The sequence below is a fragment of the Sturnira hondurensis genome, unplaced genomic scaffold, assembly GCF_014824575.4.
Source record: "Sturnira hondurensis isolate 20B ecotype Veracruz unplaced genomic scaffold, ASM1482457v3 Scaffold0021354, whole genome shotgun sequence".
Classification (NCBI taxonomy): Eukaryota; Metazoa; Chordata; class Mammalia; order Chiroptera; family Phyllostomidae; genus Sturnira; species Sturnira hondurensis.
In genome coordinates, this window is record NW_028093985.1 from 25,364,631 (window position 1) to 25,383,530 (window position 18,900).

Sequence of the window (18,900 nt, forward strand, 5' to 3'; positions counted from 1 at the left end):
ATTCGATTTACATCCTAGGAGGGAAGATCAGTGACCTTTGGCCTTCTTATCTCAATTTTATTCAATGAGCCTCCTTCACCTGGGTCAGAGGGAGGATCTATACCAAAGCTAATAGTATGTTGTGTCACCAATATTATCTCTGATCAAAATCAACTACAAACCTTTGACCTTGGGAGTAGCTAGGAATTCTAGGACAGCTGAGGTACATTTTTTTTATCCTTTTTTCTTGCTACCCAAATCAGTGCTGAGGTTTGGGCCCTGAATTTCCAGGTGCTCGTCTTCTGCTTCTCAGAGAGCCTTCCCTGGAGCCTGGACCTCCTTCCCTACAGGATCAGTATGGTGCATAGCTCGGGCGAGATTGTCCCTGTTCCTGATAATATGAGGTCTCTGTTTACCAACTGTGCTTTGATGCACAGACTTGATGGTGTGGGCACAGACGTGCATCATAAGCCTAGTCCTTGATGCCTCAAGAAAATTCTCTGCATGTCATTGAGACAGACAGCAACCCTGACATGCTTTGAAGACTGAAAATGGGGTATGGCTTCATTTACAATTCCTCTGAGAGGCAGGCCACCTCCCTGAAGGGGGGACATTTGGCCTTGGCTGCGCTGACTTCATCATAATGTCTGACATTGAGATTACCAATCTGTTTAGAGCTGTCTATGGAAATGGGGGTCAGTGAGGAGACTCCTCTTATATGAATGACAAGCTCCAACCCAAGGGATCATTCCTGGCTGAGCCACATGGCCTTGAAAATAAAGATTTGCCCCAGAAAGGCTGACACAGTCTTAACTTCAGCAGCACACAAAGCACCTTGGTAATTAAATAACTCTGTATGTCAAGATAATTCTTCATTGCCATGTAAATACATTTTAATTTATTGAACTGCCCTTAAGCTCCTGTCAAAAACGCATCCCAGGAAAAATGAGAAGCGGTGCTCCAGATTGACCGGCGACCACAAACATCTTTGTCTTTGGACTTGAGTCTGCAAAGAACCGTGCTCCCGCAGTTGACACATCTGCCGATGTATTTATGTACCGCTGAAGAGGGCAGTCCCTTGAGGTCATTTCCCTCTTGCTTACACACACTGCATGTGGGTTTCTCTGATACAGATCAGGCTAAGCTGGAGTTTCAGCTGGTCATAAGCACGGCTTGGTGCACCAGAGAACTCTCTCTGGGACAAGGTGCAAGGTGACCCTACTGCCACATGGTGTCATCGCACTAAAGGAAAGGTTTTCACATTCAGAGTCAGGACATGATGCTGATGCAAGGGGAGTTGCTGAGTTCCCAGCAGCTGTTGGGGGATGGTGGTGTTACCCCCTGTGCTGGTTCCGTCGGGGGCCAGGAGCACCCGGGCGTTCACGGAGACTGTAGGCTTTAGACATTATCTTCAAATTAGATTATTTACATAGTCATTGTTCTGTGTGTGTGTTCGTGTATGAAAATAACTCAATGGACAAACAATGAAAACCCCCCTGGTTTTGTTATTATTTATCTATTAATTTACCGGGATCCTACAAATATCAAAGTGGCCTAGTTCACTGCTTTTCACACTAAACGTAGTTGCACATCACCCAATGCATATTCTCATTCAGCAAGTCTGGGGTGAGGCCTGAGACTCTGTATCTATCTGTACAAGCTCTTAAGTGATGTCAGGCTGCAGTTTGAGCGGCAAGTCCCCAGGCATCTCTCAGTTGCTGAGATGCTCTGCTCATAAACATAATTTTATTACCAACCACCATGCTCTGTTCTTTCTTTGATTATAATTTAATTTTCCCTGTATGCTTTCATTTCCAGCCCCAGTATTTTGCAACCACAAAGTTATTAGTTTTTCCGTCCTTTCCTTCTTTCTCTAAGTCTCTCTTCACCCTGGAGAAAAATCACACACACAACCCCTGCCTTCCTCTGTTGGCCATCGCAGAAATCTTGCTCGCTTCCAGCGGGTGGGTGGGTGGAAGGATGTGGGAAGGCGAATGGCTTGAGGTGAAAGAGCCAAGAGAACTATTCACTTCATCAGATGAGGATCTGAAAATTATGTCTTTAACAAACCTCGTTCTTTGGTGACGACATCCTTAAAAGGAGAAGCTCTAGCAGACTCTTATTCCCTCTCACTTTGGCGTAGAATTCTGGAAGTCAGGAGTTTGGGGTGAAGTTATTTACAGCTACAGGAGAGAGAAAAATGATTTCTTTTTCAAATTCACACTTTCTCCTCGGATCACTGTCTTCTCATTATGCCACCAATCCTAAACGGTGTCAGGGTTGCACCTCTGCTGTGAGACAAACTCCACCGCCCTCACAGGCGTGGGAGGGAAATGTGCCAGACGCGCGCTGTACCTCGGGGCTATTTGGTGGACCCGCACTGGGTTCAGCTGCGGAGACCCCACTGGCCCTGCTGTCTGGTTTTTAGTCAAGCCTGCTCTGAGTGAAGCAAAGGGGCCCTCGCAGACTCAGAGGACTTCCAGGTTGATTAAGTTTTATCCGTTTCCTTTCCTTTTCTTCTTTTTAGCATTTTCCCTTGATGATTAAATCTTCTATTTGAGTCTACAAGGAACTAGCTCAATAAAAACCCAAAATAGAACATGTGAGGGACTTAGTTAAATAAAGACTCACTTGGAACTATTGTCATTCCCAGCGTGAATACTTTCTTAGATTTCTTTTGGGTTTCCCATCAGCAAAATTAAGGTAATGTGTATAGATGGGTGTGACTAGTAGTATTTTTAATAGAATTATTGTTCAATTATCTTTATGTTATATAACAATGTTCTATAATATATACTATATTACTATATTAGTCTATTATTATTATTGAGTAGAATTACTATTTCAATAGGTTTGTTGAAAACTTGACCTTGTAACATAGGGTGGATCCTTTTCCTAACGCGAATCCAGGGAGATACGATAACACCTGCACTGAAGCTAACAAAACAGACTCCTAATCCTGTGGCTCTAACCTTTTGGCCCTGCCTCCAAGCTGCTGGGCTGTGCACGGACACTGAGCTGGCTGTGAAAGAATCCCTGGGGAGGACTGATTAAAATTACAGCTGTGCAGGTCCTCACCAGGAATTCTGTGTTTAAAAGAGTGTCTCTGGTGAGGCTGACATACTGTTAGATTTAAGATGAAATGTTTTGAGAAAAGTGATGTAATGTTTATAAATCTAAATCAGGCAAGTAGCAACCAGTAGTATAATAGAATTTTACCAAAGCTTAAAATACAAGGGGATGAAACTGCACAGAAATATCCAGCAGTCAAACTGGTATCAGCTAGACTTTTAAGAAGTTTAGGCCAACAGATGCAAAAGACAAGTGGACACATTTCGATTTTTAAACAAGTTGTTATTAGAGACTCCATCAATATGTATTTCAAGAGCTGTATACATCCGATGAGTTAACAAAAGGCTCTCTCAGTCATTTCATGATTATTGCCTTCTTCATATAAGTTGGTGACTTTCTTTCCCAAAAAGGACACTCAGAGCTTGTTTCAAATTCTGTGCATTCCAGAAACACCCTGGCCCATTAATGGGCTTACTAACAAAATTGAATGTGTAAAGCACTACATTAAACTAACTTAATCTTGTTAATTTCCCCCTTTCTCTCTTTTAGCTTCTTCTCGAAGACCCACTGTATCTCAGATGTTACCCTGTTTTGTTTTCTGTTTTTGCTGTCCTTCGCAATTATTGACCAAAACATTTCAGAATGTAGATGGAGCGAAAATTGTGTGGGGGTGGGTCCCCGTTCAGGAGGTATTATTCATCCGTTGCTCTTGAACTCAGGTGCTGACTGCCCAGCCCATCATAACACTCAGTACGTGGCACACAAATTGTCTTTGGAATGCAGCTTCCTTTTGTTTTGTTTTGTTTCACTTAATTTTCTCCCTCTATTCCTGATTTTCCTCACACATTTTACTTCTCACAACAGGCACTCATAGAAGATGTTTGATACAGGACTGTTGGCACTCTTTCATGCATGTAATTTTTTTTACTTTACATACATGATAATATGCTAATATTTCAATCTATTTTTGTCTTTTTTTTAAATGCAAAACCATTTTTAAAGGATCTATCCATGGTGCTGGCTAAATGCACACCTCCTTTATTGTTCCAAAATATGGCATAAAGAAAGGTCCAAGTAGCTCTGGCTGGTGTAGCTCAGTGGATTGAGCGCGGGCCTGCGAACCACACGATTGTGGTTCGATTCCCAGTCAGGGCACATGCCTGGGTTGCAGGCCAGTTCCTGGTTCCCGGTTCCTGGCAGTGGGCGCATGAGAGGCAACCATGCATTGATGTTTCTCTTCCTCTCTCCTTCCCTTCCCCTCTAAAGATAAATAAATACAAATCTTAAAAAAATAAATAAAAATAAAAAAGTTATTAAAGAAAAAGAAAAGAAAGGTCCAAGTTCATTACTGGTCACCCACAGTCCCTCTAAATATTCTCTGCCACACAGAACGTTGCATTGAATACCACTGTGTTTGTCCTCTCAGCAGCTTCTTTGGGTGAATAGGCCCAGAAGTGCAATTTGCTAGGACAGAGGATTTTCTAGGTGTTGAAGATTGCTCTCTGAGATATTTATAGCCCAAGAAGAGTACACGAGGATTCTTATTTCTTCATACCCTCACCAAAGTCGGCTATCACCTGATATACAACTTTTCTTTCTAATCTGGTGGATGTAAGATGTCATCTTGTTGTTAATTGGCATTTCTGTGGTCACTAACAAAGTTATTCTCCTACAATTTCTTTTTCTGATAATATATTTGTAACTTAAAATTGTGGTATTTAATACATCTGAAGTCCACGTGTGTATGGTATAAAGTATAAGGCATCATGTATGAAGGTACAAATCCACCCAATTTACAGTTCAGTATAGAAATAATGTACTAAAATATTTGTCCTTTCCCCACTGTTTCGTGGTGGTACATTTATCATAGGTCAAGCTTTAATAAATACCTAGTGCCTTCCTAAGCTTTCTAACTTGTTCCATCCCACTGGTGTATTTCTGTGACAATACCGCTTTTTATTTATTATTATCGTGGTTTGGTCATCTACCTAAAGATCCGGTATGAAAAGTTCCTTTGCCACTGCTTGCCCTATTCATAAACACTGCAGCCATTTGTAGCCATTTTCTCTTCCACACTTAATTGAGGATAAGTTGGACAAGCCACTCAATTATTTTAATATGATTTTATTATTAATTTTGGGAGAATTAAGATCTTTACAATATTGTTTCACCTATGAAGATACTATACATCTATAGTTACTCATAACTTCTTTTATGCATTTTGGTTGAGTTGTACATATTTTTTCATAAAGTTCTTAGGCATTCCTTGTTAAATTAATTCTTTTCTACCTTGTAGTTTTTTTGCTATTGTTATTCACATGGTACTCTCCTTTGGTTTTATAAGGAGGACTTGGCTTGGTCAATATTTCTCTAATTGGTTCTAAACATCAGTCTACGAGTTTTTGTGATTATATAATCTGCAAATAATAATGGTTTTGTTTTTTCCTTCTGAATCATATACATTTATTTCTCTTTCTTGTGTTATTGGATGTCAGGACCTTTGATATTATGTTAAACAGGTTGCTAAAACTGACATTATTCTTCTCAATCTCAAAAGAAATATGCCTGAAGCATCCCTACTAAATGTTTTGTTGTTGTTGTTGTATTTTTTTATATACCTTTTCTCTTCATGGTTAGATTTTTGGTAGGTGGGCTTTATCCAATTGTGGAAAGAACCTTCTAGTCCCACTATTTAGAGAACTTTAAATATGTACATACACACATGTATATTTGATGAAATTTATTACATGTTTTTTGTCCTATGATGAAAGTCATGTGACTTTTCTCCTTAATCTATTAAATATGATGAATTATGTTAAAATATTTTCTTATGATAAGCCATCTTTATTTAGGGATTAAACACCACTTGATTATAATGCATTATGTATAATTTGAATAGACAGTTTGATTCAGGTGTCTGCTATTTGTTCTTAGAATTTGTGTATCTATACACTTCTTAAGTAAAATGGACATATTATTACATATGGACATTATTATGTATGGACATAGCCTATACTTATCTGGTTCTAGAATCAAAGTTATAGTAGTTTCATAAAATGAGTTGAGAAGCATTCACTCTTTCCTATTTTCTGAAAAAACTCTACAGCATAAGATAAACTCCATCTATAGAGTGACTGGTATCCTGAGCTTTTGAATGGTAATTAAAGTAGGATGGAAATGAGGGAGAGGTGAGGTGGTCTTTTGTTTATAAATACATTTTTTATGGTCTGTACAGATTTTCTATTTATATCAGCACTTACTTTGGCACCATAAATGCTTTTGGAAGATGGTTTTATTTGTCTAGTTTTCCCACTTGTTTTTAATATAGTTGTTCAAAGTATTATTTAATTTTTTAAAAAATCACTTTAATATTTATTATTTCCTTGCTTATTCTTTATTTTGTTTACTTGCAACTTTTTCTTTTTATTATTTCTTAGTCTTAGGGATGAACAGATTAAACCTGAGAGAGAAATAATCATTTTCCTAGTCCAGCTGTGCTGAAGGGCTGCACTGATGTTGCCCACTGACTGTCCATGACAGGGGCTGCTGTTTATCTGGCTTCCAGAGGGGGGAAATTGGCCCTTGATGGGGGAGGAAAACCCTAAAAAGTGGTGTCTCATCTGCGCCCTATATGAAATGCTTATCCGTCTTCTGCTGCTGGCTGCAGAGGCCACCCTGCCTGACTTCTACAATGACATTGTTCGCTCAGACGTCTCTTATTGCCCTCACTTTAGAGCCTCAGATTTATAATGTGCTTTTCTGCTTCTAGGGCATCACCACTGTTGGGTTTGAGAAGGATTGGCAAAGACACAAGGAGCTTTCCTGAGAGTCAGTGTCCTTTCTTGGGGAAAGGAGGTCAAGGTGCGGCAGAAGCCAGATTATAGCAGCAGAGAAATCCATCCCGTGTATCGCTTCCAGGAGCAGCACGAGAGAGGGTGTTAAGTTTGGCTCGTCTCTCAGTATCAATGTTAGTTCATCATCTTTTGGAAATCTGAAAGCCTTCCATTCAAGTTTTAGAGATGTTTTCTACTTTCTATGAACTAATATAGAGAGGCTGAATGGTTCAGTATTATAAAGAATATTCAGCTTCTTAGGGGAAAATAAAAGAAGTCTTAAGAGTGCAAATATTACTAAAATCAGGCTTTACTTAACTCAAAAAAATTGGGAAAATAATTATTTCCCTAAAGAACCTAAGAACAGGTAAATTCCAAAGGGGATGGAATTCCCATATTATATGAGATACTTCCAATTCATCAGTAGAATCATTGCCATATTATCTTGATTTCTCATCTGTGCTGCACACGAGGTAAATATTCACTTAGGACTTATAAATGGTTGTGCAGGTGCTAACTGATAGCATCCTTGGATTCCTGGTGCACCTAGTACATGATAAATCCTACAGAGCAGCCAAACACTAAGCTAAATTCTTTCCTTAAAAAAGCCCAGAATAGCTTATCAGCACACAACATTTGTTGGTGACTTTCTTGTCCTAGTCTGTCCTAGAGAAGTTTATTACTGTTGTTAACCCCCCAAGCCTAATGAAATCATGAGAAATGGCAAGTGATGCCTTTGCTCAGCAAGTAGCACCTGTGTCCTATCGCAGATGCACACATTTTAATGTCCCACCGCCCGATGATATGCTTCAGAGACAGGGAGGTATGCATACAGCTTTTGGGAAGCACTGAATAGGACACCTCACCAAGTAACACCATGGTGTATATTTTTAGGTCTGTGGAAGATAAGTATTTGTAACATGACATTGTAGAAGTAACTTGTTCTGCAGAGAGGAAGATGGGATTAGCTTTTCCAGAAAGTTTAATGGGAATGGACACAAGGGTACGGAGCATGTATTATTGTTCTCATGGTGGTTCTATCCCTGTCAGAATTGCTTTAAGGGCAGGCTTCCTGTGGCCCCAGGAGAATCTGTAGAAGTTTTAACTTGTAATTTTTTCGTTTCTTTTTTAAACATTAAACCCCCAAGTCTCTTATCTTTAACAATGGACGGAAAGAGAGAAAAAAAAGGAAGAAAGATAGAGAGAAAGGGAAAAAGAGGCAACAGAGGGAGGTCAAGAAAACAGAAAAGAAGAAAGAGAATTCTTGTAAAGAAAATATCATTACAATGCTACTTTTCATGACAAGGCCTTTAAGGAAATATTTTGGTATTAAATAAAGCCCATTTTGCTTATTACCATTTTTTGGTTTCACTTTGTGGCTGGCCATCGATACAGAAGGAACATGGGGTAGAAATGTGATTTAATTCCTACAACAAATCATGTTGATGTCAAGGTATTAAAGGGAGATTCAGGAAAGAGAAGCAGTTACACCCATTGTGCAGTCCCCCCTTCCACCTGTTCAAACTCCCTGGTGAATTGCAGCTTTCTGCTTCTTTAGACTAGCTGCAGGCTCTGGAGCTAGCCCACCTACCTTTCCTTGCAAGGTGCACAGCTTCTGCATGCTCCGCACCGGTGACCTCAGTACCATTGATAGCCAGCACCACATCTCCAATCTGGAGCCCAGCTTCCTCCGCGGCGCTGTCTGCAAGTAGATAGACAACAAGGGTCTCATTGAGGCAGGGTCCCAAATTGAGTTCCCCGCTGTTTGTCCTCTTTGTAACAGGCGCTTTCTCTAAAGGGCCTTTCTTTCCAGCTTTAAACAATTGACTATGTCATTAATAAGAAGGAAAATGCTGTCCTCGCAGCCTCCCTTTCATTTCCAGGACCCGGTTTCTTTGCACATTCAGCCAGGCAGCTACGTGGCCTCTTTGCAATATAATAGCAGCTGCTCAGAAACTCAATCTATTCATCCACCAGAAGGTTGAACTGCTAGTTCTCATTCCTTCATTGCTGCTAGGTCTCTTTGTAACCCTGAGAAAATCACTTAACCCCAATATCTTCATCTAGGAAAAGGGGGGGTGGGGGCAGAGCTTCTCTGTAGGATTGTTGAGGGAACGAGTAATTGAAATACTTATGAAGTTGTGGCAAAAACAGATCCCAGAGTAGTCAGAGAAAAAAGAAAAAAAGAAATAAAGAGCTGCTTTTACTTTCATTGTATAGGCTCCTTTCTGAGAAAGAAAACCAAAAATAGCCTAAGCCTTGGATTTGGGCTTTGGAAGGTGGGGAGGACCTTTCCCGCGGCTATTTATTTTAACCCCTGGTTTTCTCGTATCCGCGCTTACTGTAACATACCTAATATTTTCTGTGGGTAAAAAAAAAAGGATGTAATAAGCCATGTTACGGTTAATTCATTTTAATAAGGTCTCCCATGCATTTAACCAAGATTCTTTCTGCAGAAGTTTAAGTCTCTTTTTTCTTTTCCACTTCAGTTGGAAGCCATTTCTTTTTTCTCAGATCTCGGTGCTGGATGCATGTGTATTGTTCATGGATGTGCAAAGTGTTGTGCAGAAATATCAAGCGGTCATTATTAGAATGTCAGAAGCCTTCTCAGAGATGTTCAATCCTAAAGTGTGACTCAACTGGTGAGGTAGCATGACTTTGAATATTTTTAGTCATGACCACAATTTGTCTAAGTCTGCTTATATTAGTAGGGAGGGTCTTCTCCGCTTGGGTAAGCAATGGCTGATCAATGTACAAAGGTAAGTGAAGAATAATATTTGGTGTTTCTATTCATTTATATGATGTCAGCCTTGCCATGAATTAAAGTCTCAGTATGGTTGATCATTTAAATGATTTTTTTCATAGTTTTAAAGGACTCAGAGGACTGGCTTACATCAATGCCTTCTGAATAAAGTTCTAAAATGACAATATAGGTCCAGAGGTGAGTTTTTATAAATTTTTGTGTTTCCTCTTGTACTAAATACTTTCTTATATATAATAAGCAGTCTTTCATTAAATCCATATTGAATGGATGACTAAATAAATAACTGACCCCCAAATTATACCATCCACAGGTTTAAGATTCCACTGGGGATGAAATGGTGTGCACAATCAAGAAGAAAATTAACATGCAATACACAGTGAGTGGTGAATTTTAAGTAAACAATAAGTATTGTAAAACTTCAGTAAAGGGAATTCTCACTCCAATTTGAAGTGGTTAAGAAATGCTTTCCAAAGGAAGAGGAACTTGCTCAGACCTTGGTGAATAAATAGATTCTCCACAGTGCGGGTAATGAAGAGGGTACGGTGGCAAAGACTGCTGGGTGTTTGCAAAATTAATTCCTCTTCCATCTGAGCTCACAGTTGGACAGCTTTTCTCAGACTCTCTTGCAATTGGATAGGCAATGTGATTGAGTTCTAGCCATTAGAATGTGGATAAAAGTGATGTATGCCTCTTCTAGTCTGGGCCCATAAAAACATCCCATGGACCACCCTTCATATTCTTTTCCCATTGACTTGCTGGATCCAGATACCTTCAGGGTCCTAGGGGACAATACACTAAAGAAACAAACAAACAAAAATAAAACAAAAAGCAAAAACCAAAACAAAACTAAAAAACTTGGATATTGAAATATTATGTGGGTCAAAGCCAGCATCCAAAGATCTGTGCTGGACTATTAACATGAGTGACTGATGAGCTTTTGTTGTCTTAAGCCATTCACATATTTGTGTTACCAAAGCTGATATAGCCTCAATCATCATGTCAAGAAAGAAAAATTTTCTGAGCAAAGGTGCACAAGCATAATAATTTAAGACATGCCAAAAAGTCAGTGGCTTGGATAAAATGCAGCAGAGGTTGTAGGTGGGAAGGGTGAGTGTGGAGGAGAGAACTGAAGAGTCAGCCAGTGTGTAAAGGGTCTTCCATGTGAAAATGAAATTTGGCCCTGATCCTTCAACAATAGAGAGCCATTAAAAGTTTGTGAACAGAAAATAGGTTTGCAGTGGTTTTTGAAGATTAATTTAGAATAGGGTGAGATTAAGATAAGCAGATCGGCAAGGATATTATTGTCAGGATACAGTCCTGTAATATGGCTCTTGAAATGAATGGAAGGTGTAAAATACTGTCATAGGACCTAAAATACTTCACTGCACTTATTTGCATATCTGCCTTTGTACCCCCAATGGACTAATAACACCTCATGGGTGAGTAAAATTTCTTATTTACTTATTTCTTTTTCATGCCTAGCATAATCTCTGGCATATAGTAGAATCTTTTAAAAAGTTGGCTAAATATATGTATTAGCTTTTTTCATAATACTGAAATAACCATGGATGAGAAAATTAAAAATGCCCATTAGGTTTATAGAAAAATATCATTGAAACCTAGGCTATGTGATGGGCCTGAAAAAATGGATGCAGAATTTATAAAGAAAAGGGCAAGTGTATGGAGAAAAATGTGGAGCAGTGAAGATAAAACCTTAACAATTCCCTGTGGGAAGGGGAGGAAAAGAGGAACCAAAGGGGAAAATAATGAAGAAGCAGATGGATCCCAGAGAGCAGAGAAGCAAGAGTATAAGATCAAGGAAGGAAGAAAATTTCTACAATGACACCACAGAAATTTCCAAAATAACATTTTAAATCCTAATCTATACAAGAAGGCAAGAACAAGAATTGAGGAAAAGCAATTAAATCTGGAGATGGGAAAGTAAGTGATAATTAAAGAACTTTAAGTGGAAGACAAATGTTTGACCTACTTATGCTGGTCAGCACATGCTAACTAACTGACCCGATAACATCCTAAAGTTAGTGGCCTACGTGCCCCGTCACAGGCCTTCTCTCCCAAGTCAACTTTGTCTTTAACCAATAATTTGTGATGTAAAAACTCCAATAGAGCAATAATTCATTTTCAACACCTCTGAGATTTAACCCACAGGCTGTGTAATTCACCCCTTCAAGTATATTTCTGGAGTCTGTGATCACCACTGCAATCTTACTTTAGAACACCCTTGTTTCCCAGACAGAAACCTCTGGCCAGTAGCTGTCCTCTATTTCCTCTGACCTTTTGGCTCACCACTAATCTATTTTTTCCCCTCTGTGGGCTTGCCTATTGTGGCCATTTCCTATAAGTGAAATCATACAATATGTAGTCTTTTTATGTTTGGCTTAACTTATTCGGCAAGATATTTTAAAGATTCGCCCATGTGGCAGCATATATTATATTCCTTTTACACGTTGAATTGATATTTGATTGTAAGGATATAAACTATTTTGTTGATGGATCATCGGTGAATGAAAATTTGCATTGTTTTCTCTTTTTAAATAAATAATGCTGCTATAAAAATTTGCGTGCAAGTTTTCTTGTGGACATTGTTTCCTTGGTCTTAGGGGTGTGCCTAGCAGTGGAATTGTGACTCCAGTGGTAATTCTGAGTTTAACTTTTTGAGAAGCAGTCCGACTGTGTTCCAACAGCATTGTCTAAATGTTCTGGATTTCTCCGCATTCCTTCTAATATTTGTCATTTTTGATTTTTTGATCATAGCCACCCTCGTGCGTGTGAGTGCAGTGGTATTTCACTGTGGTTTTTATTTGCACTTCCCTGTTGAGTACTGAAAATGTTTAATGCATGTATGGGCTATGAGTGTATTTTCTTTGGAGGAATGTCTACTCAAATCTTTTACTCATTTAAAAACTGGGTCACAGTATTTATGAGCATGAAAACCAGTCCTGTTTTAAAGTCATTATCTCTGAAGTGCAACTCTTTTTTGTAGCTATTTTATTGTTTTTAGCTTTAATTATAGAGGGTACTAATTGTGTTCTATTTTCTAATGTGGCCTAGAAATTCTCCCTTCATCTACTTAACTATGGTAGAAATCTGAGGCACTAGGACTTCTTGGAGGAGGCAGCCACTTCAAAGTGACCTTGTAACGCACCACACAGATGGCTGCCCTGCTTGGTCTTGGGAACAGAGGGAAGTATGCATCCTACATTGCACAGGAAGGAATGAGATGATAGAAAAATGGGACCATAATTTTCTGTTTGTTTCCTCAAAAGGATACTTGAGTCTATAGTTGTGTGTTTGTAGTAAAGAGTTAAATGCTGAGCTACTTCATCCTTTCATGCATATTTATATATATTACAGAATCTGAAAACCTTATCATTAAAAGGGGGCCTGCCCTTTTCATTTGAAAAAAAAAATGTACTATAATAGCAGCATTTTAAATTCTAGAGCTTCCAGAAACATGGGCCTGTCCATCATTTCCTCTATGGTTTGCCCATCCCTAAATGTATAGTTTCCTTTTCAAGTTTGCTTGGAACATCTGGTTCTTTTGTTTATGCCAACAGATCTCACAAACATTTGGGCTTTCATAGAAAATGTTCATGCAAATGCCAGCTGAGTGTGGGCAATTAGTTACGTAAGCTACAAGCAAGCTCCTTCTCTGTGTACTTATGGATAATCATTTCCATCCCACCTACATGTCTCCCGCTTCATCCTGTTATCTTCAGTGTGTAATTAAGCCTCTCTAGGGCTTCCAGAACAATGTTCTGTGGTGCGAATGAGATTCTCAGAAGTGCTGAAAATATGTGTAATTTTAAAGTCCCTCAACTACTCATTTAGTAGAGTTGACTAGACAATGGGTTTCAGAGGTTGTTCTTCAGCATTGAGAGATGCATTTTCAAAATGAGAAGTACACTCAGCCGCTACATGAATCCCAGCCAGGGCGGCACTTTCTGATGTTGAATAAAATCCCAGGTTAACTACGTATTGTACCATTTCGGCTACAATAGACATGCTTCAGCTCTTCCTACTACAAAACCTCAGGACCTCCTAAGTACAAAGTCATTCGCAGTGCAAACATTTTTATTTGTTTCACTTTTGAATAGATGAGATACAGTTAATTCTCTCAGTTGAACAGTTACAAAGGTATCAAAAATTAGAGAAATCATAACATTTTATTAAATTGCATTTAGTTATTTTATCTAGAATGACAGGCATGTAAAGTTTGTCAAGGTTTTGGATATTTTGCAAAAGTCTGCCAAACTTATAAAGTCAGACCTATTTAAATTTTTTTAGAAAAGAAGGGTAGTCGTTTATCTTATTTCTTTGCTTACGACTAATTCTTCAAAGTAAGAGGCAGAAAGAGGAGAGTAGGGAAAAGGCAAAAAGAAAAGAGAAGAGAAAAATGGCAAGAGGAGGAAGGGGAGAGAAGAAAGTGGAGTGGTAAGGTGCAAAACATCCATGAACACATTCCCCGTGAATAAACATTTATTTCCTTAAAGCTCAATGTATTTTAAACACATAGAAAAGAATGAGAAACCTCATTATGACAAAAGTTGACGGTCTTTGTGTCTATAAAGAAATAATTAATCTCATAGTTGTTTTTTACTGTTGTTAATTTGAAGGACACTAGCAATATTGATCCTGGACAAAATCTGCAATCTTTACATTTGTCACCTGCGTTCCGTCATCATGTTCCTCTTCTCCTAGCCTTCCCTTTCTAGTTCGGAGTCCACTCTTCCACCCCGAATCCCACCAACATTTGGGTGATCTCCCTTCCCACACCCTTCCCTTAATAAGAGGATTATTTGTTAAATCATCATTTATATATTTGATGAACTGATGAAACTTTAATTGAAACTTATTCACATCAAAGTAAAAATATATCCATGCATATGCATTTTTAATAATCTAAGTCAGAATAAAGGCTCTTTCCCTGGACAAAAGAATTTTCAGCTACATAATTTGGCCATTTGCTTTTCTATAAGTATTTTAGAATCCAATTGAAAAAAATTACCACAAAAGCAAAAGCTAAAACACCTACTTTTCTAGAGTTTTAATTGAGATTAGTTGCAGATCAATTGAAGGAAGAATCGATATCTTTAAATATTAAGATTTATAAATGATGCAGTTGTTTTTCCTGGCATTAACTTAGGTGTTCTTTCCTTTTATTTTTATTTATTTTTTATTGTGAAATTACAGTAGTACCCATTTTTACCCCATTGCTGTCCCCCACCCTAGATGTTCTTAGGTTTTTTTCTATATAAGGACTGACCTTCAATTGGAAAAGGAGAAAGGGGGAACAGATAAAAACGTGAGTACATTTGAAGGTATAGAGGTGGGATTTCTGATGAACAGAAAATGGAGATGAGAGACCATGAAGAACATAGTCCGTGCTTGCAAGACTGAGGTGGGCTCAAGCTGGGGGGAGGAGAGAAACTCAAGACTGCATAACAATTCAGCAATTTTTATTATTACACTAGGCTGATCTGTAGTTCTATAATTATTAGATTGCACTTAACCTTTAACGAGAAAACAACAATGCTTTTATGGTCTAAGAGAGACTACAAAAAATTAAGATCCATCCTAGAACACCCACAGCATGCAAATATAAATCTGCAAGGTAAGCTTAATGGAGAATACTGAGGAAAAATTACTTTATATAATACATTGATTGAACCCTGTTCAACCATAACTATTAGATGTCTGAGTCAGTTATATTATACAGTTAAGAAGAGCTGATATGATTTTGAATGTACTGAGTACATTATTCTTAGCAATTGAGAATAAACTAGGTTTGTTTAAGTTATGCAAATTCAAAGCAATTCTTTGATAAGAATAACAGTATTTTTAAAAAATGTGACTAGATGGAAGAAATATTCCATTGAGAAGAGACAAAGCCCCACCTTTGTATATGTGACTGTTGTTTGTGTGACTGTTGTTTATTACTCTTTGTGTGACTCTTTGTGTTGTTTATTACATTTGTGTGACTGTTGTTTATTACTCTTTGGGTGAAGAGTGTCACCTTGTCAGTATGACTTGAGGATCAGATGTGCAGAGTGCCCTGAGGACTTCTCATATCTTCTCCATCTCTTCTTGTTCTGTGGTCGCTTGGGGAAGCCATGAAAGCATTACTCCACCCTCGGGTCCAGGGTGGGCCAGGTTTCCTACTAACAGTCTGGACAATGCGTTTCCCCTTGCATCTGGCTCATGAAACAGCTCCCAGGGGCTCCCAGGGGACACTGACACATGAGGACATGTGAAGCCAGTTCTATCTGTCTTTATGGTTCTGAAGTGTGAGGGAACGTTAGAACAGCTGAGATTGTTTTGGGGTCCAAATAAGAAGTCTGTAACATCAAAAAAGTCTGAGTCAAGGGAGTGAAAGAAATTGAGCCTTTGATGAAATAATTGAGCCCTGGAAACAAATCAAGCACCTGGGCTGTCTCAGAACTATCAACTTTTGTGGTCAATCAAAACCTTTCATTCCTTAGGTCATTTTGAGCCAGATTTCTTCTCAGTTGCAACAGAGAGTCCTAACTGACAGAAGTCATAGGGAAACAACTGGTTCTGGAGGGAGAAATTCTGATATCCAAATTCTGGAGTTGCCATGGCATAGCTGTATGACCTTGGGCAAGTCATTTAACCACTTTGAGCTTTACTAAACTCATCTGTTAAATGGAAGGGGTCATACCAAGCTTCAAGTTCTGCTATATAGATACATGAGAGAATGTATATAAAGTGCCCTGCTCATAATAGGTGCCCAAATGAATGGAAGTTTCTTTCCTCTCTATGACATCTCATGACTTATATTTAAAGGAAATGTAATTAGTATTTTGATATGATAAGTAAACTCATTTCTTTATAAACATCAGTGAATGTAAAATAGACGTCCACGTTACTTAGTATTTAGACACTCCCTTGATGCTTTGAAGAGACTAAGCCTCGACAGTATTAGACAAAATCTGTGCCATTGCTCACCTGGCGTAAGTGTAACCTGTAAGAAGTTTCCTTAGGATGGGCCCTAAAGCTGTAGAACTTAGCTTCTTTGCTGCACCAGGAATATCTCACTTTTACCCAGGGACTCAATATCTCTTTCCTCTATTCCCATGAACAAGAACAGATTGGAGAATTCTGTTCATATAAAAACCAGGTCATCGTCCGGGCACCTTGTTCCCTATCCACTGGTGTTACCTTTGACTGAAGTGCTGGGCTGAGTAGCCATCCACTTCTTTACAGATATGACAGCTGATTCCCAGGAGAATCACAGTGTGTACAATATCTAACTCAGGGACACCTGAATTCTGACAAGCAGAGCAAAGTGAAATGTGACCCTGGATGAAAATGGCACCAGAGAAGAAATGGAAGCACTGGGGCAAAGCAGGAAGGGACCTAAGCCTCCTCTCCCTCTGCCCCATGCTTCCCCCACCCTCAGCTACCCAGGGCTCTCCCAGTCCCTCAAATAAGAATTTGGGGGGCATCTATTCTGTTTACCTTTGGGATACTGCACAGGTGTTGAGAATAAAATAATGAGTAAGTTGCAATTTCTGACCTTGGGAAACATGCCATCCAGGTGAGTATTGCCACATGAGTAAGATACCCCGCAGTGGTCCTGGTTCTCCCTCTGTGAAAATCTCATTAGGCTTCAACTAATGCACCATGCTGGGTGCAGACATCTTTATTGTATATTCCTATCAATCTTCCTGTTCTGGCTCTAATTTTTTTCAAAGCATTCATCTCCAATTATTCTCAGGTTATGATCAGGGAGCAAAGGATCCACCTTTCATGAGGCATCCGCTAATTCTCAATTGCTTGTTAGGAAAGAGGAAGATCTGAGAAGCTGTCAGGAAGTAATTTAGGAGGAATGGAACTCTTCCCAGAAACTATTAAATACTAAAACATCTGCAGCAACGGCCTACGCATAACATCCTTCTTACCTCCAGAGCTTGAGCCCCACCTCCACAGATGCGGGTAGGGCCATTCTTTGGTAGGGAGGCCAGTGCCCTATGTATACCAGGAGAGTATTTTCCATCAGGAAAGCATGTCTTCTAAAAACATCTGATCATGATATGTGGACACTTGTCAATCACCAAGAGTCTTTGATAGACTGAGATTTAGAAATTGCTTCTATTGTATATATATGTGTTTTACTGGACCATGATATCAAAGGCAATTTAGAAGTGTGGTCTGAATTAAAGCTGCTATAGTGAGACAACTTACTAGCATCCACTTCTGTTACCACGATTGGTTTGGAGAATTGAATTCGGAAGCCCCAGGGATAATCGCCAGTTCCTTTGAAGAGCCTCACTGTGCGCTCTCGGACTACGGAGGAAACAAAGAAGGTGTTCTTTTGAGTTAAAGTTTAGGTACTGTAAGTATGATTATAGAAGTAGCTAGTATTTATCACTCATTTATTGCATACCAGGCCTAATAAGAATGTTCTAAATACTTTACAAGTATCATCTAATTTAATCTTCTGATTAGCCTCTAATTACTGGTTTCTTTGTTTGTTTTTGAGAGAAGGAAACTGAGGCACAGAGAGGTTAGACAACTTTCCTGAGTTGCACAGTGAGAGGTGCTGTTGACTAGTCCCAGGCGTATGACTCCCAAAGGGCAGCTGAGCCTCACAGGTCTGAGCCACTCAGATCCATTAATAATGGGACATTTATTTCAAGATCATACATGGAAATAAGAAAACAGAATTCTCATCTATACATGTAGGTCTTATAGAAATTCAGGAAAACCTGAGCAACTGAGCTTCTCAGAAAAAAGCAGAAATAGCTGAGCTTTGCAGAAATTGTAACTGTAAAATTGTGCTGGGTTGAAGGTAGAGAGTTCCAGAGACATCGCAGTAAGAATACGTGGATTTTTATGCTTAGTCCAGTGATGTTTAATTAGTGTGGCACAGCCATTTCTCAGTCTGTTTTTACATGTCCCTCTTCCTTTTCTTCCTGCTACCCTCATATAGTCTTTTCTGTGTATATGTGGATATACATGTATACATATGTAGTATATGTATATGTGTGTGTGCTTATTCATAATGTCAGCTCGTTCATGACCCTCTTCACTTGCCCTCAGGATATTTTAACTTCTGTGCCCACCACCAAGGGCAGGTCCCAGTTGGATTAGTGACAGAGAATACCCCAGGTCAAAGCTGTCTCCGCCCATAGCTCTTGGGGCTGCTATCCTTTAGAAGCAAGGCAAGGGCAGGGTTCCAAGGCAGAAAATGTCTCTGCAAGACTG

The 18,900-nt window shown here is 39.1% G+C and overlaps 1 protein-coding gene across 1 annotated transcript in view; it reads right to left on the reverse strand.

Moving 5' to 3' along the window:
* The window catches only part of LOC118977274 (uncharacterized), a 106,095-nt gene that overhangs the window by 53,437 nt on the left and 33,758 nt on the right, over window positions 1-18,900 (reverse strand). Inside the window, exons 6-7 of the mRNA XM_037032167.1 lie at window positions 17,878-17,979; window positions 8,476-8,586 (exon numbers count right to left, since the gene is read on the reverse strand). Of these exons, the coding sequence (XP_036888062.1) occupies window positions 8,476-8,586; window positions 17,878-17,979 (213 nt within the window). The remainder of the gene's footprint in view (window positions 1-8,475; window positions 8,587-17,877; window positions 17,980-18,900) is intronic.